Source organism: Cynocephalus volans, chromosome 3 (assembly GCF_027409185.1).
Source record: "Cynocephalus volans isolate mCynVol1 chromosome 3, mCynVol1.pri, whole genome shotgun sequence".
Lineage (NCBI taxonomy): Eukaryota > Metazoa > Chordata > Mammalia > Dermoptera > Cynocephalidae > Cynocephalus > Cynocephalus volans.
This window is the reverse complement of record NC_084462.1, coordinates 108,875,883-108,893,326: the sequence shown is the minus strand read 5'-3', so window position 1 is coordinate 108,893,326 and position 17,444 is coordinate 108,875,883. Positions and strand designations below refer to the sequence as shown.

Below are 17,444 nucleotides of genomic sequence, written 5' to 3'. Positions count from 1 at the left end.
TTATACCAGATACTTCTTTGTTGGGGTGGGGCTGTCCTGTTCATTGTAGGATCTTTAGCAGCATCCCTGCCCTCTACAGACTAGGTGTCAGTAGCACTCCCACCCCAGTTGTGACAACCAAAAGCATCTCCAGATATTGCCAACTGTCCCCTGGAGGTGGGGGGTGGGGGGGTGGGGCAGGCAAATTGTCCTCCCTTGAAAACCACTGAGGAAGACAAAGACTCTCACTGTGGGTGCCTATTCTCCCAGCAGACAGGGCAATGTTGAAGGCAAGATGTGAGTCTTTAATGGGCATATTTGCAACTTCAGCCCCTCAGGCCTGCAATGCCTGTCTTTCAGCGGCTGGTGGGTGGTAGTCGGCTACATCTATTTCATTAAAATTCCATGTGTGAACAAGTGCGTCCCAATTACCTTCCAGAGCAAGCACATACAGAGTGGGCACTCAATAAATACTTTTTGAGATGCAATTACCTGCTGCCCGCCCACCTGCGGCATCTAAAAATTATACCTACACAAGCAAATGATTCAGACAACACTTCATGATCCTGGCTGTACAGTGCTGTTTTGGAGCCAAGCCTCCAAAGCCAGCCCATCGGATTTTTCTAGGGCTGGTCTCTGCCCCTGCTGCTATAAATCCTAATAAGTCCTTATATTTGTTAGCATTCCACAAATTAGAGAAGTGCCTCACATATACATGATCTCCCTTTATCCCCACAACAACCCTGTGAGGTAGGCAGGGCAGAAACAATTATTCCCATTCTGCAGATGAAGGAAGTGATTCTCAGAAAAATTCCGGTCACGCAGCTTGTGAGTGGCAAAGCAAGGACTCAGGGGCTCCTCCAACTCTGCGTCTAGTGCCTTTTCATGTTTTCAGTAAGGAATCCAGAACAGCTGGTCCTGCAGCACCTTCCGCATCTCTGTCCTGCAGTAGACAGCAACTCCAACTCCGCAGGGCATGTGTCAGAGTCTTGAGCTGTCCCCAACCCCAAGGTAGCTGCTAGTACAGTCCTGATGGGAAAGTGCATCCAGGGTAAGAGGCATGGTGTGAGGAGAAAGCCTGGCCACAGCATGCCATACCCTGCTCCCATGCTGTTCCCCAGTCCTGAAAGGCTCTGAGATCCTCCCAGCCACTTTATGAAAGAAGCACAAACCAGGTTCGCCTTAGCTTTCTCCGGACATCATGAAAATGGCCAGAACCTCCAAGCCCCAAGAGGAAGTTGAACAGACTTCAAGACTAGCATGAGTAAGTGAAGAAAGCCAAAAGCTTTTTGATCTGAGGGTCTATTGGGCATCATTACTCCACGCCCAAGGAAATTCTTTGATGGCTACAACATTCTAGTGTGGACAGGCCTGGATATGAGTTAATGCCTTAATGGGAGTCACATGGGTATTGGCCTACAGGTAGGGCAGTTAGTGATTATTCATGGCAAATGTAGATTTTCTCAGTTCCAGCCATTTTTCTAGTGAAGACTTGCCCACTGATACAGCTTGGCCCCTTTTTCATGGAATGGTTTTCTTGGCTTTTCTTTGACAGAACAAGCCAAGTTGGGCTTCATTGTCCAGGCATCCTAGAATCTATTTTTTGCTAAAGAAGATCTATATGATAAGGTGGTTATTTTATTAATTAGGGTAATTGGAAGCAAGATTAAAACCCTTATCTCGAGTACCTCAGCAATACCAGACAGGTGTGCCTGTCATTATTAAATGGCTTTATAGACAATAAGGCTAAGGGTTAAGCAATGGAGAAAAAAATCCCCAAAGTAATCAACTTTCTTCCTACATCTCAGCAAGAAAGGTTCATAGTCAAGGTAGAAAAGCACTTTCCCAATTCTCCTTTTTCAGAGCCACTTGAGGAAGGTCTCATTTGGGAAGTGTCCAAGTTTAAAAAGCCCTGCAGGTAAAATGCCTGTTGTGCGATTTCTAGAGGAGAAGCGGCATGGAGTCATGGAGGAAACCTGGGCTGAGAGCCCAAGGACTTGGCTCTCACTCAGGCCTTGCTACTTATGTAGTGTGTGACTTAGATCAAGTCTCTTCACCTCTCTGAGCCTCAGTTTCCATGAAGGTAAAATAGGAATGATAGTACCTAAGAAAGTAGTTATGAGAATTAAGTAAGGTAATGGATGTGAATGTTTTATAAATCACCATGGAAGGTGGTATTGCAGTAGAAGGAAGGAGCCAGATCTGTGTTGCAATTCTTCAATAAGTGCCTTCTGTGAACCATTCCCATTGCCTATGGAGTGGGGCATATAAGACTGACCTTGTTGTATGTGGGAAGGTCTATTATTTTCAGGGAAAAGCTTGAAGCTGTGACAGAAGATTTAGGTTCCAATCCAGTCACTACTAACTTACCCTGCGATTTAGGCAAATAACTACCTCTCTGGGTCTCAGTTTCTTCATCCATAAAACAGGGATAATAATGCCTCCCTCATTTTCCTCACTTGGAAAATGGGACTAATAGTTGACCTACTTTCTATCCCTATAAATTGGAGATGGTAATAATAGCCAATCTACTTTCCTCAGCTGTGAAATAAGTGGGTTGCTTTTTTCATTTGCCTAAAATATACACTTAAGATCCTTACAAGATTTGGAGGTTCCAAAAAAAATAAGTATAGTATATTAAATTGCTCTCAGCAAACATTATCGAGTGTCTCCTAGGTGACATTTCACGGAGGAGGGAAAGTGACACAGTTCCTGTTCTCATTGAGCTTACAGTCTAGTGGGGGAGATAAATATTAATCAAATAATCACACTAAAGGTTGTATATAGTAGACATTACTTTTGAGTAAACGTAACATAAATTTTCTTTCAGCTCCAGAACATTGCTCTGCTGTAAGTGACATTCCTCCCCCTGCAGAAGTCCCAGAGCTGCTAAGGTGGAGGAAATGTTCTCAGATTCTGGTTTTCCAGGTAGTGGCTTCCTAGAATCAGAGAAAGGCACTCCTGTCCTTCCCATTCCCTAGTGCTCACTTTAGGCAAGGATCTTTGTAATTTTAATTTGGTCAAAATTAAGATTTTTGGGGGGAGGAGAACCCAATTTTTATAAAGTGAGAACTCTTGTCCCAGTGCCAATCTCCTATGACCCTCACAATCACGCTGGCAGCTCCCTGGAAGGTCACAAAGCCTCCAAGAATAAGTGGATGTAGGAAGTGGTCAGACCCTTCAAAGGGCAGTTGGTGTTACACAGCCAATCTTCAGGTGGCTCCTGCAACCTAGAAAAGGGAGAGAGCGCACATGCTCTGGAAATGTCAGAGCAAAAGCAGAAGAGAAGGGCTTACTAATCCTGATTTACTGATTCCTGTTGCGGTGTTTGTTTTCCAAGAACCCTTAGTGGAACATTAACATTTTTCATTCCTGAGAATATCAGATCTTTTAAATAACACCCACCCACCCAGCCATTCCTTCTTGCAACAGCCATTCCTGGCTCTGAGAAATGCCTAGCTGTTCTCTGTCCTTTTTCACTACCTTAAAGACCAAAGTCAAACCTTGTTTTTCTCCATGTATTGACTGTTTTTCTAAACCCTTGAGCTGGTTTTATAACCCTAGTTCTATTGCTCTTCTCTTGGCTGGCTTTGAAATGCCCTATAGATCACTCTTTTGATAACTTCTTGCTAGGCAAGGAATTTACTATCATTTTTCAGCAACATTAGTAACCCCGTCTCTAGTGCTCTCATTCCCCAGCTCTTGGTGCCTTCCACAGAACAACAGCACATTTAGTTATGTCAGGTAAGAGTCATTTGACAGGAAAAATGTGTCCTGAGTCCCGGGATACTAATAACTGGTCTTTTAGTCTTCACCACCCCAACATTTCATGCAATGCACACATGGGAACTGGATGAGGAGAGATGAGGGCTGAAAGATGTCCTCTTGTTCCTATCATAGGAATTTACATTAACATACAAGAAAAGGAAAAGTCTTTAAGAACTGATGGCACTCAAATCTCCTTTTTCGATCTTCTCTTTGCCTGACTTTAAATTTGATGATGAGGGATTGTTTCTTCTTTTATTTTCATTTCTATGTGCAACCCTGTCCTGTTGGGATAGACTGTTAGCACCAAAAGAAAGAAGACGTGTTTGAGACAGAAATGTGCTTCCTTTTTATCTGTATCTAGCTTTGGCCCCATGCCCTCTGGCTCTGTTATTTCAGTCTCACTGGTTGTTGCTTTTATGCCCTCCTTGATCCTTTCTCCCTCTCATACTTATCTCACAATTTTTTTTCCTTTGGAAAGGGGCAGCATATTCTGTATCCCAGAGGAATAAAACATTATTGTTTTTAGGATGTGAATGTTCCCTTCTCCTCCCCTCTAACTGCAAGAGCTGTATGCATGGCCCTGGATTAAAAATTGAATTTTGGTTTAGAAGTGAAAGTTTCAGAACTGGGTTATGGCTAAGATCTGAAAGTCAGTTTTTGAAAGTTGAACATAGAACCTTACACTATCCATCTCACTGGTTCCGAACCACCAAGGAGAGATGGTAGGAATTTGGGATGTCTTCAGAAAACTGTCAAGTCTAACTGGCCTCATAATACTCCAGCTCTGCATTTTCACCTGGATCCATTTTAGTCTCTGCTTTTGTCCTCAGGCATTTAGTGGTGCAGCTGGGCGGGGTGTGAAGAAAGAGCTTTCAAAGTACCTGTCCAATGGGCCCTGATTACTATCATTAATCACAAGACATGGATAAAGGAAAACTCGGGAAGAAGCATATCAGGGACTGCCCCCACACTCCTCCTCCTCCCCAGCCCAAAACACACAACCCAGTAGCTAGCCATTCAGTACTTGTTACTGGCCTCTCAAGAGAAAGCCAGCCCTTTGCATACCGAAGCAGATGTGGATTAGCAGAAAGAGCACTGGATTAAGCATCAGGAGTCTGACTTCTAGATCCAATTTTACCCATGAGTAGCTGTGGAATTTGGAGAAAGCCACTTAACCCCTCTGTGTCTTAATCTCTTGGTTTGTAAAATAGGGAGAGAAATACCTGCCCTTCCTCCTCTTCCTGAATTCCATAAGGTTGTTCTGAGGGCCACATGCAACACTGGTGGGGAATGATCTTTGGAAGAATGTAGTGCTGAGGCTTTGCACATATTGCACTCCTACAGACCACTTTCAGACTACCAGGACTATTTTCATAGGGCTATTTCATGTTCTTCACCAAGGGTGGGGCTGTCGTGTGTGGGGTAGAAGCCAGCCTCCACAAGTGCTGTCCATTCTCACAGATCTTGAAAACCCCCAGTCATGGAGTATGACCACAGTCTGTCCAAAAGATATTGCCTTTCGGCTCATTTCTGAAGCTTTCTAAGTGGTAGATGGTCTCTGACACCTTGGGTGGACCATGTGTAGCCCAGTTAGAAGATCGTGAGACTTAGTACCGTGTGGACTTAGGCAACTCTCTTGATATCTCCGAGAATCAGTTTCCTCGTTTGTAAAGCGTGAGAAATAATATCTGAATCCGTAGGGTCATCCTGATGACTAAGTGAGACATGTGAAGTACCTGACTGAGTTCCTGGTCAACACGTGTCAGTTCTCTCTTCCTCTTCACCCTACTCCAGGGAGAATTATTGCTAGAAACACCTGCCTGAAGATCATTTACGCATCTCGAAGGCATTTTCAAATCAGATCAGAGATGAGACCACCCTGCAAATGCCAGTCCTGCCAATTGTCCCAACATTCCTATCTCCCCTCCTTACTTACTCTTGGTGCCTCGTGCAGGGAATATCATTGGCTCCGGAATCTTTGTCTCACCGAAGGGGGTGCTGGAGAACGCCGGCTCTGTGGGCCTTGCTCTCATCGTCTGGATCGTGACGGGTATCATCACAGCTGTGGGAGCCCTCTGCTATGCTGAGCTTGGGGTCACCATCCCCAAATCTGGAGGTGACTACTCCTACGTCAAGGATGTCTTCGGAGGATTGGCTGGGTAAGAGGATCTGTGGAGACATAAGTGGCCAGAGAAAGAGGAGAAAAATGGCACAGAAAGAGATCAGATCAGAGGAAGCTGAGGGTTTCTAATCTCCAGAGTGCTGAGGAGAGCTAGAGAGATGGATTTCTCTTTTGCCTGTGTGTCATGGTTGCTAGAATAGCCTGTGTCCCCTTGATGCTCCTGAGAGTGGTGGAGGAACCAGGTTTGTAGTTTTAATCTTCTGTTGATCTTAGTGGGCAAGATTCTGTGAGTGAGAGCAAACACAACTACATGACAACACTGACCCGGAGAAAGCACATCACAGAAACAAGGCCCTTTTGTCTCTTGACAAATGAGAGTGACCACCTAAGATACAGTGCACCCTCTTCTCACATTACAAGAATAATGGCCTTCCTCTAGAGTCAGGCCCCGTCTTGAATTTCCTCAGCTTCTGCAACCCTGCTATGGAAGAGCTCAACCCTCACTGATGGGCCAAAGGGCGTGGACGGCCCCGCCCCAGCAAACCCCCGCTTGATGCCTCCCCTGGCAGTGGCTTGAGTAGCCACACCCTTTGCATGTCCTGGCTATCAAAATTCTAGGGTTGCAAGTTTTATTTTTCCACCCTTAGATGCTGGGGGCCAGATTGTAGAGAAGAGATGATAAAAGGAGAGGGGTGAGAGAAGAACGTCAAGACTTGTGTTAGTGCTAGTTGAAACTTAGCTCTTCATCATTAAAGCATTTTATTGTCATTGCAGAGGCTGGGAGGCTCGTTTGGGGGTGCGGTGGGTGCTGGGTTCTTCAGCATCCCTGAAAACAAAAAATGAGACACACCCCTTTAACCCATCTCCTCTGCTGACGGCTGCCCACCATCTTGCCTGGGCTTTCCCCTGGTGACTCTGAATCCCTGCCATGCCATGCCTGGCGGCGGGGTTGTCCTCTTCCTCCTCAGGTTCCTGAGGCTGTGGATTGCTTTGCTGGTGATCTACCCCACCAACCAGGCTGTCATCGCCCTCACCTTCTCCAACTACGTGCTGCAGCCACTCTTTCCTACCTGCTTCCCCCCAGAGTCTGGCCTCCGGCTCCTGGCTGCCATCTGCTTATGTAAGTGTCATCCGGGCTTTGCTCTCAGGACAACCTCATTTGGCCTCCCTGGTGTCTCCATGTCTCTGGTTCTCCTTCCTTCACTCATTTTTTTCTTCATAACTTTTCTTTCAATTTCCTACAAATGTGTTTTGGATGAATGGATTCTGCATACAATTATCTGGCATTAAAAAAAGAAGAAATTTAAATAGCTCCTCAGAACACAGTAGGTTTCACTGGCAGGGTTCTTTACATTACACGAAGCACTTTCACCTACATTATCTGATTTGAGCTTCATGGCAAATCTATGAGGTAAGCTGGGCCAGTTGTACCATTTTCCTGGAACAGATAAGGTAACAGAGAGCCAGGCAAGTGACTTACCCAAGGAGGCAGGCCCCATGCTGGCTTTTCCAGCTGCTAGGAAGATTATTCTGGCCTCACGGCAGCAGGTCCATGTCTGCTTGTACCTCAGCTTGCCAACTCACACTTTTTAAACTCTCTTGGAGGAGAGTTTGTCCATGGTCCCTGCCCTTGATGAATTTTCTAACTGGGGGAAAAGCCAAATAGATCCTGTGGTTAGGATTCAATTGCAGTGAAAATTCAGAAAAGGGGAAAAGAACTCTGTGAACTGGAACAGCTTAGAGAGACTTTCTAGAGATGTTCTGCAGTACCATGTGTCTAGGAAATCTCAACTCTTGATTTCTGATATCAGGGATCCCAATGGATTGGGGCACTTTACATCTTTAATGAAAAACTAAATTCTAAAGTAAATACTTTTATACGTTTCAGAGGCTCCACTTCTAGCGTTAGCTCAGTTCCTGCCTTCCCACACCTTCCAACACACATGAACTTAGCTGAGGGTAGTGATCATCCTGGCCATAACCTTTCCCAAGTCCTGACACTTTCCTTCTGTCATACTTCTGGGGTGGGGGAGGGAGGGATCACTCACCCACCCCATTGCCTCTCACAGGGCAGACAGCCAGGACCAAGACTTGGTTTCCTTGGCAACTGCGCCCTCTCTGGCAGTGGTGGTCCACCCTGGGATAGACACCCACCACCCAGGCAAGCTGTAATGTGGGACTAAGACACTCATTTGGGGGCATATTCCTCGGGCTCAGTCAGTCCTGTTCAGAGATCTAGAGGTAGAGGAACATGGGCTCCAGACCAGGCTGCCTGAGCCTGCGTCCCCACTCTAGCACTTTCTTAGTACAGTAGCCAGTGCTTGGCAAAGCTACCCACCCCACCCCACTCTGAGATGGGGATTGTTATCCTGCCTGCCTCAGGGGGTCATGGTCACAAGGACTGCCTGAGAGAAGGAGCAGGTTGCCCTCTGCATCACGCTGGATGCCTAGTGCTCCAGTCAACTCAGTTAGTGAGGGTGGGCTGGGGTGTGAAGCTGCTGGGGCCACTTCATCTTTGCTTCCTAGCTGGACCCAGAGCTGGGGGGAGGGGAGAGGAAGGAGGGCCTGAGAATACAGGAAGAGTTGCTGTTTCTGCCATCAGTAGAAGGGGGGCCACATGAGTGCTGCCACTGCTGTTTCAGCATTTTGCATACACAGCTTCCTTTTTCCTGCCAGTACTACTGAAGTGTCCCAGACAAGAGCCACCCTTACCCTCCTACTAGAAATCGAGAACCCTGAGGCTATTCAGTCCTTCTCCTAGGAGAGGAGCCAGGCCACAGAGTGGAGTTCCCTGGGCAGCTGGACCCCACAGCTTCCTTTGTATTCCCCAAACCTGCCAAGGGCTTGACCCCTTGCACAGAGACCCCCAGGAGTAGTGTAACCCCATGGGCCTCCCCCCAGGCTAGAAAGGTCCAAACCCTCCCAAGAGATAAGAATGGCTCCTGCGGGGCCCAGCTCCAAAAAAACAGGCTTCACACAGTCCCCTCCACAGCCTACCCCCACTTACATGCTGCTAGCACCAAGCCAAGAGAAATTTAGAGACTCTGACTAGTGACAAAAATGACAAGATTATCCCCACTCCCCATTCCTGCCTTCAAAGATTCAATAAAACTTATCTGGCCTATCCTCTGCCTCCTAAGTAGAGCTGCAAGAAAATTATCTCCAACTTAACAGTAGTCAATCTTGTTTTCCAAAGATAGGAATTTTTCAATGTCCTGCTACTTTCACAAGCAGAAAAATCTCCTCAAACCCTTCTTATTCCCAAACTTATTCCTCCTTATTTCCTTGAGGGGAATGGGAACCAGCTCCACACCTCACCCTCTGCAGTGTTCCTCTCTTCCTGGCTGTGAAGGTCATGTGGAACCTCGATTCCTGTCCCAGCAGGATGCACACATACATGCATTAACCACACACACAGCAGCCTCTCTCCTCTGCTGTAGTTCAGACACTCCCAGCTGCTTTGAGTCTGTGTACAGAGATTCTGTTTTCTGGTTTTTGAATACTCTTTTTAAAAAAAACCCACTTCTACACGCCCCTCTAATAGTCTCTTAAGGTATCCAGTAAAACAGGAACCAGGCTGTCGGGAATGCATGGTGGATGCTCTGTTTCATTAAATGCTGATATCTTTTATTCCAGTATGCCATCCGCCCACCGCATCCTCTTAGCAGGTGTCAAGCAAGCCAGCTTCATAAAGTAGGCCCAGCATTCCTTGGAGGTAGAGCTGGGAGGAGCCCAGCCTAGCCATACTCTTGAGAGAAGCAGTAGAGAGCTTGAGTGTAGGGCATGAATGTATTTACATGGAAATTCTGCTGTCTGCTGTCTCATTTTGGCATGCTTATGAAGGCCCAATCCATTGTGCAATGAGAGGTTTTGAGGAAAGGCCACCCTCTGTGGAGAGGTCACTGCGTATATTGGAGGGTGCTGGAGGACAGGGCGCAGAGCCCCACGGAGACAGCGGTGTGGCAAAGCCCCGGCTAGAGTTTGCTGTGGGAGGGAGGAGATGAGGTCAAGTCTGGGTTCGTGGTGGGGCCGTTTTGGAAGAGATCTGATGAGAAATGAAGTTGGGACAAGCCAGATGGTGGGGGTGGAGAGGCAGAAAGAACCTGCTATAACTGGCTTGCCTGCCCAGAGCCTGGAGGGGGTGGGAGAAGAGGGAAGGAGAGAGGGAACTGCAGACTTGGATCATGCTTATGCAACTGCCACTGCCACTTTGAGTTATTCTATTATTTAGGTCAAAGCTGATTATTCACTGCTGAGTCAGCAGAATATCTCTAGAAACCAGGCGGTATAAAAAAGCAAGTATTTTACATTTTAATTAAATGAAAGCCTTTCTCCCTTCTGCAGAGCAAGCGTATTAGTGGAAGGAGGGAGTTAGGAAAGAGGGGACTGGGAGGTGTTAGAACTTGGTTTTGGTGTCTTCTTTTGTCTTTAGCTTAGGTGTTTCTCTTTTCTTTTTCTTTTTAATTATTTCATAATTAAATGATTATATTCTCCATGTAAAAAGATTCAAATAAGATATAAAGAGAGTCAACAATGAAAGCCGCCTTTATCTCCACCCCCACCCTTCCCCTGTCCAGTAACCACAGTAATAATGGATAAGCATCTTTACAGTTCTAAATAAAATGCATCTATTGATGTATATGTCTGGATAATAGACATATATATTCACAGGATATTTCTGCAGCTTGCCCTTTTATCATATAGTTACCTCTTGTGGGTATTACCTGAGTTTTTAGTTATAAACAGAGTGACCACAGTGACACAGAGAGAGCTCCAGGTGTTTGGGGACAGGGGGCATTCCTAGACTCCCATCTGTGCATCTTGCTTCTTTACTCTGGGCTTTCCTTTAGGATCTGTTTGTCCCCCTTCTCTTGGGGACTGGGTCACCTTTCATTCAGACAGCTCCTGTCCTTCCTCTTTTTGGAGGTTGGGGTCATGTCCAGCATCTGAAGTAGAATTTTTTCTTTTTATTCGAGTCCCCCTCTTCTCCCTGAATGTCTTAAAGAAGCTTCTTCTCTTTCTTTGCCCTGAGGAGAAAGAAGTACCCTGCCTGCATTTTACAAGGGAAAAAATGCCTTGTCTTGTTTTCTATCTTTCTACTGAGATTCCTAAGAGGCTAGTTTTCCAAGACTTCAGATTTCTCCTTCTCCCTTGAGCTATTTGGAAGGGAAAGGATTTTATGTATTACTTCACCTGAGTTCCTTGGTGATTTCTCTACAGAACACCTCCAACTGCCTGGTGCAGGATGCTGTGAAAGAGAAATTTGTGTGTGTTGTTTTTCAAGTCTCTTGTAAATTAGTCCCTTCACATCAGAGGGTTCAACAGTCTGTCCTAGCATTGAAATCCCTTAATATCAGTTTATTTTCCCATGAGCCTCTATATTCTCTAGCCCCAGGCTTCTGGTTCCCATACACTAAGCACATGGCCTCAGGTTCCTGGGCGGCACTGCCTTCATGCCCCTCCCTAGTTCACAAATTCCTTGGGTGTCTAATCAGCCTGTGGATATGAATTCAGACAAATAACAGACTGGCCAAGATTTGATTCCCATACATCCAGGACCCGTATTTTCTCTGTATTTCATCCTCTAACTAGCCAGCACTTAAAATCTAAATTTATTGAAACTCACATGAATTTTTACTCAATGGTCAATTTGACTAAAAATCTCATTTTTCATTTTTATGATTCATTAAGTAAGACTAAAATTATTCTGTAGGTGGATTTTCTTTGGGAAAAAAAAAGAAACCAGAAAATTCATCAGTTAATCACCATATTGAACTCCTGCACTGAGTGGAAATAAGTCATGATTTATAGAGTCTTGGAGAAGATTAAAGTCTAGTGAAGAGACTGATGTACAAATAATGACAATACAATGTGATGAAAAGAATCTGTGCAACACAGAGAAAGGTGCTTTGAAGTTGGGAGAGGAGTGCTAGGTAAGGCTCTCAGATTAAGCTAAATCTTGAAAGTAAGCAGGAAGGCAGCCAAGTAGAGACTTGCAAGACTCATCTCAGGCAACATTTGGGATCAACAGAGAAATAGCCTGTTTGAGAAAAGCAAGTACCTTTGTGTGGGTGGAACCTGGGAGAGTGACAGAAAAATGAGGCTAAACGGGTGGGCAGGAGCCAGATCTTGAAGGATCCCATGTTATCATGCAGAAAAGAACAAGTTTTATCCAAGGAACAGGGTATCACTGAAGGATTTTGAGCAGAGGAATAAGTAACATGATTAGGTTCACATTTGGGTGAAGAAAAAACTGTGAAATTTGAAGCAGGCAGACAAGCAGGCTAAGCATTTGTCCAAGCCAGAGAGGTGGTGGCCTGAACTAAAACTGAAGTAACAAGGATGGAGAGGTGATAAAAACAAGATTTAGGAGTAGAATCAGCTGGATATGTTGATCAATTGACTACCAAGGAGGAGGAATCTCTTTTGTCTACAAATAAAAATGACAGATGTTTCACAGTGTCTCCAATGTTCATGATGAGCAGAGTGTGTTCTCTCTATTTCTGCCTTCCATGTCTTCCCCAGAGCCCTGGAGGGTGCTGAGCAGGTCTCTGCTTAGAAGTCTTCTTCAGGGTGATTCACCCAGGATCCTGCTTGAAAGCCTGCTCTAGAGCAGTATGACTTAGGAAGAGACTGGGACTCTTGGGAAGCATTATATAAGTGAGAATTGCAACACTTTGTTCATTCAACAAACATTTATCAATGCCCATGACGAGCTAGATACTGTGCTTGGCACACGGGAGACAGCAGTGAACCAAAAACACCCTCGTTCTCGTTTGAAGCAGCAGCAGCAGAAAATTAAGCCTTCTCTGTTAACAAGTATTTATTAAGTATACTTGTGTGTCCTTCATTGCTACCATGGGGATACATAATCATTCGATCATTATCAAATATTTGAGTGTCTGTTCTGCTCCAGGCACTGTGCAATGTGTGGGGATACTTAGTTCCTGAACCAAGAAACTCAGTCAAAGTTGTAAGTTCCCCAAGAGGACAACACCTAGGGAGCTAGCTGTCAGAGAAATGTGCACAGGGACTGGGGTTGAAGAAAATCTTGGAGAAAGAGACATGTAAGTTGAGGCTGGAAAACCAGTTGGAAATAGGCAGGCAGTATCCAGCATGGAGAGGAGGGTGGAGTGGGACAGGGTAAGGAGGATGTTCCAGCAAGAGGGATTAACATGTGTCGAGGTCTGGGGACAGGAAAGAGCATCGCCCTTTGGAGGGACTACAAGTAATTCAGTGTAACCCCAGCATAGACTAGGAAGTAGGAGGTGTAGATAGAAACAGGCACCCCCATCATGAAGAGTCTTATGCTAAAGAGATTGGGTTTTACCCTAGGAGCAATGGGAAGGCATTGAAGGGTTTCAAACAGAGGAGTGACATTATCATATTCGTATTTTAGGAGAACCATGCTGTAAAGGATGGATTGGCTAGGGGAGTAAGATCAAAGCGAGGAAGACTGATTACAAAGCAGTTACAGGAATAAAGGTTAGAGATGACAATGATGTGAATCAGGGATGGGACAGTGGGAGTGGAGAGAAGTAGATGTATTTGGCATTTAGGAGGTAGAATTGGCAGGATTTGGTGATTAAGGGTGAAGGAGTCAAGAATGGCACATTCCTGTTGGGGAAATGGGTAAAATCAAGAACAACACTGGACCGTATTTTAATGTCTTCTCATTAAAATATGGTGTGGTTCACACTGGTTGAGTTGGCCCCTCTGTCTTTGCCACCCTTCCCATTTACTCTCTAATACTTAAGATTTGTCGCTGGGACTGAGGAAGATGTCCCCTGTGCTTTTGGACTCCTTATCTGTAATGGCAGAGTAAATGTCCATTCTTTAGTGCCATTTCACCTCCATCTCTATAAGGCCCCTGGAGTATTCCTTGTGCCTGTAGTCCTGGGAATGAAAGTAGCTCCATTATCTTCATTTTACATTTCTGTAACACTGACTCAGTCTTGAGCTCCAATAAGAACAACTATTGGTACAGTGCTTTAGAGTTTATATAACACAGTAAACAATTATATATATCACAGAGAATTCAAGAGTTTTACAGAGGTCTTCTTCCCTAGAGATCCACTGGTATTGGACACTTCTGTTTATTGGTTTAATTCTTGTCTGTTCTCAGACCAGGTTCTTTCCCCGCACTGGTTACCTGAGAAGTCAGAGTCTTCTTTTTAGTTTCAATATGTTTCAATTCCTGGTCCAGATCACCTGCTCTTTCCTGAGTTCCTATAGTGTCTCTTCTGGTCTCCAGCTTTTACTCTCGGACTGAAGTTCTGCTCTTCAAAGGGTATGCCTACATAGCCCACACCCTGGAAATTGGGGAATGAGGGGCCTGTTTCTGGAAATGTGCCCACCCCTGCTTGGGAGAATAATGAATGAGATTGAGGTTCCCTGAAACAGGAAGTTTTTTGGAGTTCAGTTTCCACAAAGTATGGAAACAACTTGATTACTTTCTCAAACTGGCATAGAAGCTTCAGTTCCCCTCTGGCTTTTTGTGGCCAACTCTCAAGGATCCCTTCGTTTTTCCCACAGTAGCCAGCATCTGTGGCTTATAAAGTCACCCATTAATCATGTCTGGTGAACTTTTAAGGGTTAACATAACTCCCCAAATGTACATCACATACCCAAGATAAAATCAGAAGACTTATGGGAATAAGGCCTAGTGGTATTGGGAGCTTTGGGGGAGAGAAGAAAGGGCAAGATTTGTTTTGAGAGTTTACCAAGTTTGCGTATTAGCTGCCCATCAAATTGGGTGCACAGCCTTCCAGTCCAAGAACTAACCAGTCCTTCTAGGACCCACGGCTCTCAACCAAGACCGAATATGATGGAGAGTTAGGCTAGCCCTCCTGAGTGCGGAGAAGACCCAGCAGAACCTACCTCATCAACCTCACTGTGTCTGGGGGGCATCAGCCCTTAGAATTGGGGCATGAGATAGGAATTTTTCAGGCCCAGGCTGGAAAAGTAATGATTAGGAGTAAAATGGGGCACCCCCCCCCCCAAGGTGGCATGGCATGACACCGCTGGCTCTCTGGGTGTCTTCCTTTTTTCTCTTCTCCCCCACCACACCCAGCTCAGGAGTCATGTTTAGCTAATGCTGAAGAAAGAACTACTCAGCTCTTAGAAAATGCTGAGCTGGGTGTTTGGGCTTCTTGGCTGAACTAAGTACTGGATGGTGATTCAGCAGAAACTCCAGGTCCAGCAGCTGGCACGGGAGGGAACAGGATAAGAAGGAAGAGGAAGAGGGGAGGGGGTAGGACAGCGTGGGCAGGAGCTTAGCTGAAAATGTCCAGGAAAAGCTGTGGGACTTGGGACCTCTAGGAGCATTCCTAGTTTCTCTGCACCACTTGTCCTCTGCTTGTTTGTTCTGGGAGGAGAGAAGCCCTTCCAAAAGGCTCAGAGCACCTCCTCTCCTTTAGAGGGGGTTCTGAGATTCTAAAACGCTGTCAGTGCTTGTTAGTGCTTCGAGATGAAAGGGGCTGGAGAAGGGAAACTGTTGCTAAAGAGTGGTAGGCAAGATCGGTTTCAAAACCAAATTCCCCATCAGGTACTCTGTAGAACCTGGGATCTAAATATAGTTTATGAGGAAGGGCTGCTTTGTTTTGGTTTTTTTTTTTTTTTTTTTGGTTGCTGTTTTGTTCAGATGTTTCTATTTATTTTTAACCAAAGTTATGTACCCATATAACTTCATCAGTCAAATTATATTACACATACAATCATACAAACCTTTGTTTTAGGTAGGCAGGGTACCTAAAGACTTTATAACGGGGTTCCTTACCCTGTGCAAAACTGGCCCTGGGAGTAGCAAGGAAGGATTTAGGAGGGGTCTAGGGAGCTGACTCTGTCTCCCTACTCCTACTCTCCTACTCATTTCTCCCCGGGCCTCTCTGAGGTCTTTGGGGAGGAGGACAGCTCAGTCTGGCCTGTGTGGGCAGAACTGGGACCTTATCAGAGGCTCAGGCTGTGTGTGTTAGAACTCAAACAGGGCTGGTGTTTTCTTTGCATATCAGTGTCTTTTGGCAGCCGGCACTGATTACCGCCTAGATCCGGAAAGGGCTGAGGTTAGATAGGCCAAGCTGAAGCAGCTTTTCCACAATCAGAAAAACGTGCCCAGTTCCTTCCACGAGCAGGGGGAGGCGGCCAAGGAGCCCTGCCCAGCCTATCACAGAGCCGAGCGTTGCCACACACCCCCTGAGGCTGGGCCTGGAGGCTCCTCTGTGGACACCCGAGGGCTGCCCTGAGGGGCATCTCCTGGCCCCTCTTGCTCCAGCTCCAGAGGGGAGGGAGTCAGGGGGGGCCAGCCAGCGGAGCGAGCGCGGTGACCGAAGGCAGAGAAGTGCACTCGCCAGCAGAAGGTGAGAGGAAGAAACCAGCCTTCTGGCAGGTCCCGTGACCCAGGTGAAATTTATGGCTGCTTCAGAGGGCTGGGAGCTCCGTCTAGGAAAGGTGCTTATTTTGAAGTTCTGGAGAGGAACAGGGCGTTCTGATTCTACAAAGTGGCGTCACTGCTTCCTTTTTCAGCAGCTGTCTGCTGAGTACATTCCATCGTTTTTTCTGTCCTGGCCTTCTCTCTCTATTCTGCTGCAAGCTCTTTTCTCTCTCCTTTGTTTTGCCCCTCCCCTTACCTCCTCCCTCTCCCCCCACCCCCGCCCACACACACCCACCCCTGTTGTTTCTTATGTTCACTCTCTTCTTCACCATCTGTCTTTATGAACTTTGGCAAGTCTGGACATTTTTTCCCCCTTTCTGCTGCCTGTTTTCACTTATCTGAAAAGATGAGGAGAGGCTGGTTCTGGAAATGTTAAAGGAAAATAAGCTTTCGCAAGCCTGCAGCCCACTCCTGAGAAAGGTGCGAGCCAGGGAGACTGAGAAGTGGAGTTTCCAGAATTAGGAGGGAATATGTGACGGGCGGGCGACACTGATAAGGGCACTGGTGGAAGGGGACACAAGGCAGAGAAACAAGTTGCCCTGTGGGAAATGATTTTCCAAGCCCTGGGGGCGACGGACACAACTCTCTTGGGTTCTGAGCAGTAGCTCTCTGGTCTTCCCCTTTTCCCATATCAGCCTCTTACTTCCTGTCGCCCAGAAAGCAACCTGGGTTGGGGCCAGGCCAGTATCTTCAGGTGACAGACTTGGAGTCCCAAATGGCACTGGCAGCAGTGACTATGGGTACCACTGATAACAGCAGGGGAGAGAGAGGATGTGGGAGTGGGCAAAGGGAAAGAGGAGTGATGTGTATATGATGAAGGAAGGCTGCTAGTGGCAGAACAAACGAGTGGGAATGAGGGGGACATCCCAGCCTTGTTTGCCACTGATTAGTTGGGGTCTTACTTCACTCACCTATAAAATAAGGCTCTGGGTCTCTGAGGTCCTTCCTGGCTCTGGCTCTGATTGCCCATGAGGCTAGAAATGTGCCTCTGGGGAGGAGGGCGCAGGCCTGTAATATCTACCTCTAGGGCCAAGAGTTGACTACAAGGAGAGCCCCAACTGGTTTACTCTTCTTAGCACTGTTCTTATAGCAACCAATCCAGCTCCTTGTCCAGATGGCCCCATCCCAGTGTTCACCCCGTCAGGC

At 46.3% G+C, this 17,444-nt stretch overlaps 1 protein-coding gene across 3 annotated transcripts in view; it reads left to right on the top strand.

The window, feature by feature from the left end:
• The window catches only part of SLC7A8 (solute carrier family 7 member 8), a 47,083-nt gene that overhangs the window by 7,868 nt on the left and 21,771 nt on the right, over window positions 1–17,444 (top strand). The window contains exons 2-3 of one of the 3 annotated variants that reach the window (XM_063089000.1): window positions 5,702–5,906; window positions 6,838–6,989. In XM_063089000.1, coding sequence (XP_062945070.1) covers window positions 5,702–5,906; window positions 6,838–6,989 — 357 coding nt within the window. Of the gene's footprint in view, window positions 1–5,701; window positions 5,907–6,837; window positions 6,990–16,074; window positions 16,225–17,444 lie in introns of those variants that run through there. The other 2 variants (XM_063088999.1, XM_063088998.1) reach the window with 2 other exon arrangements.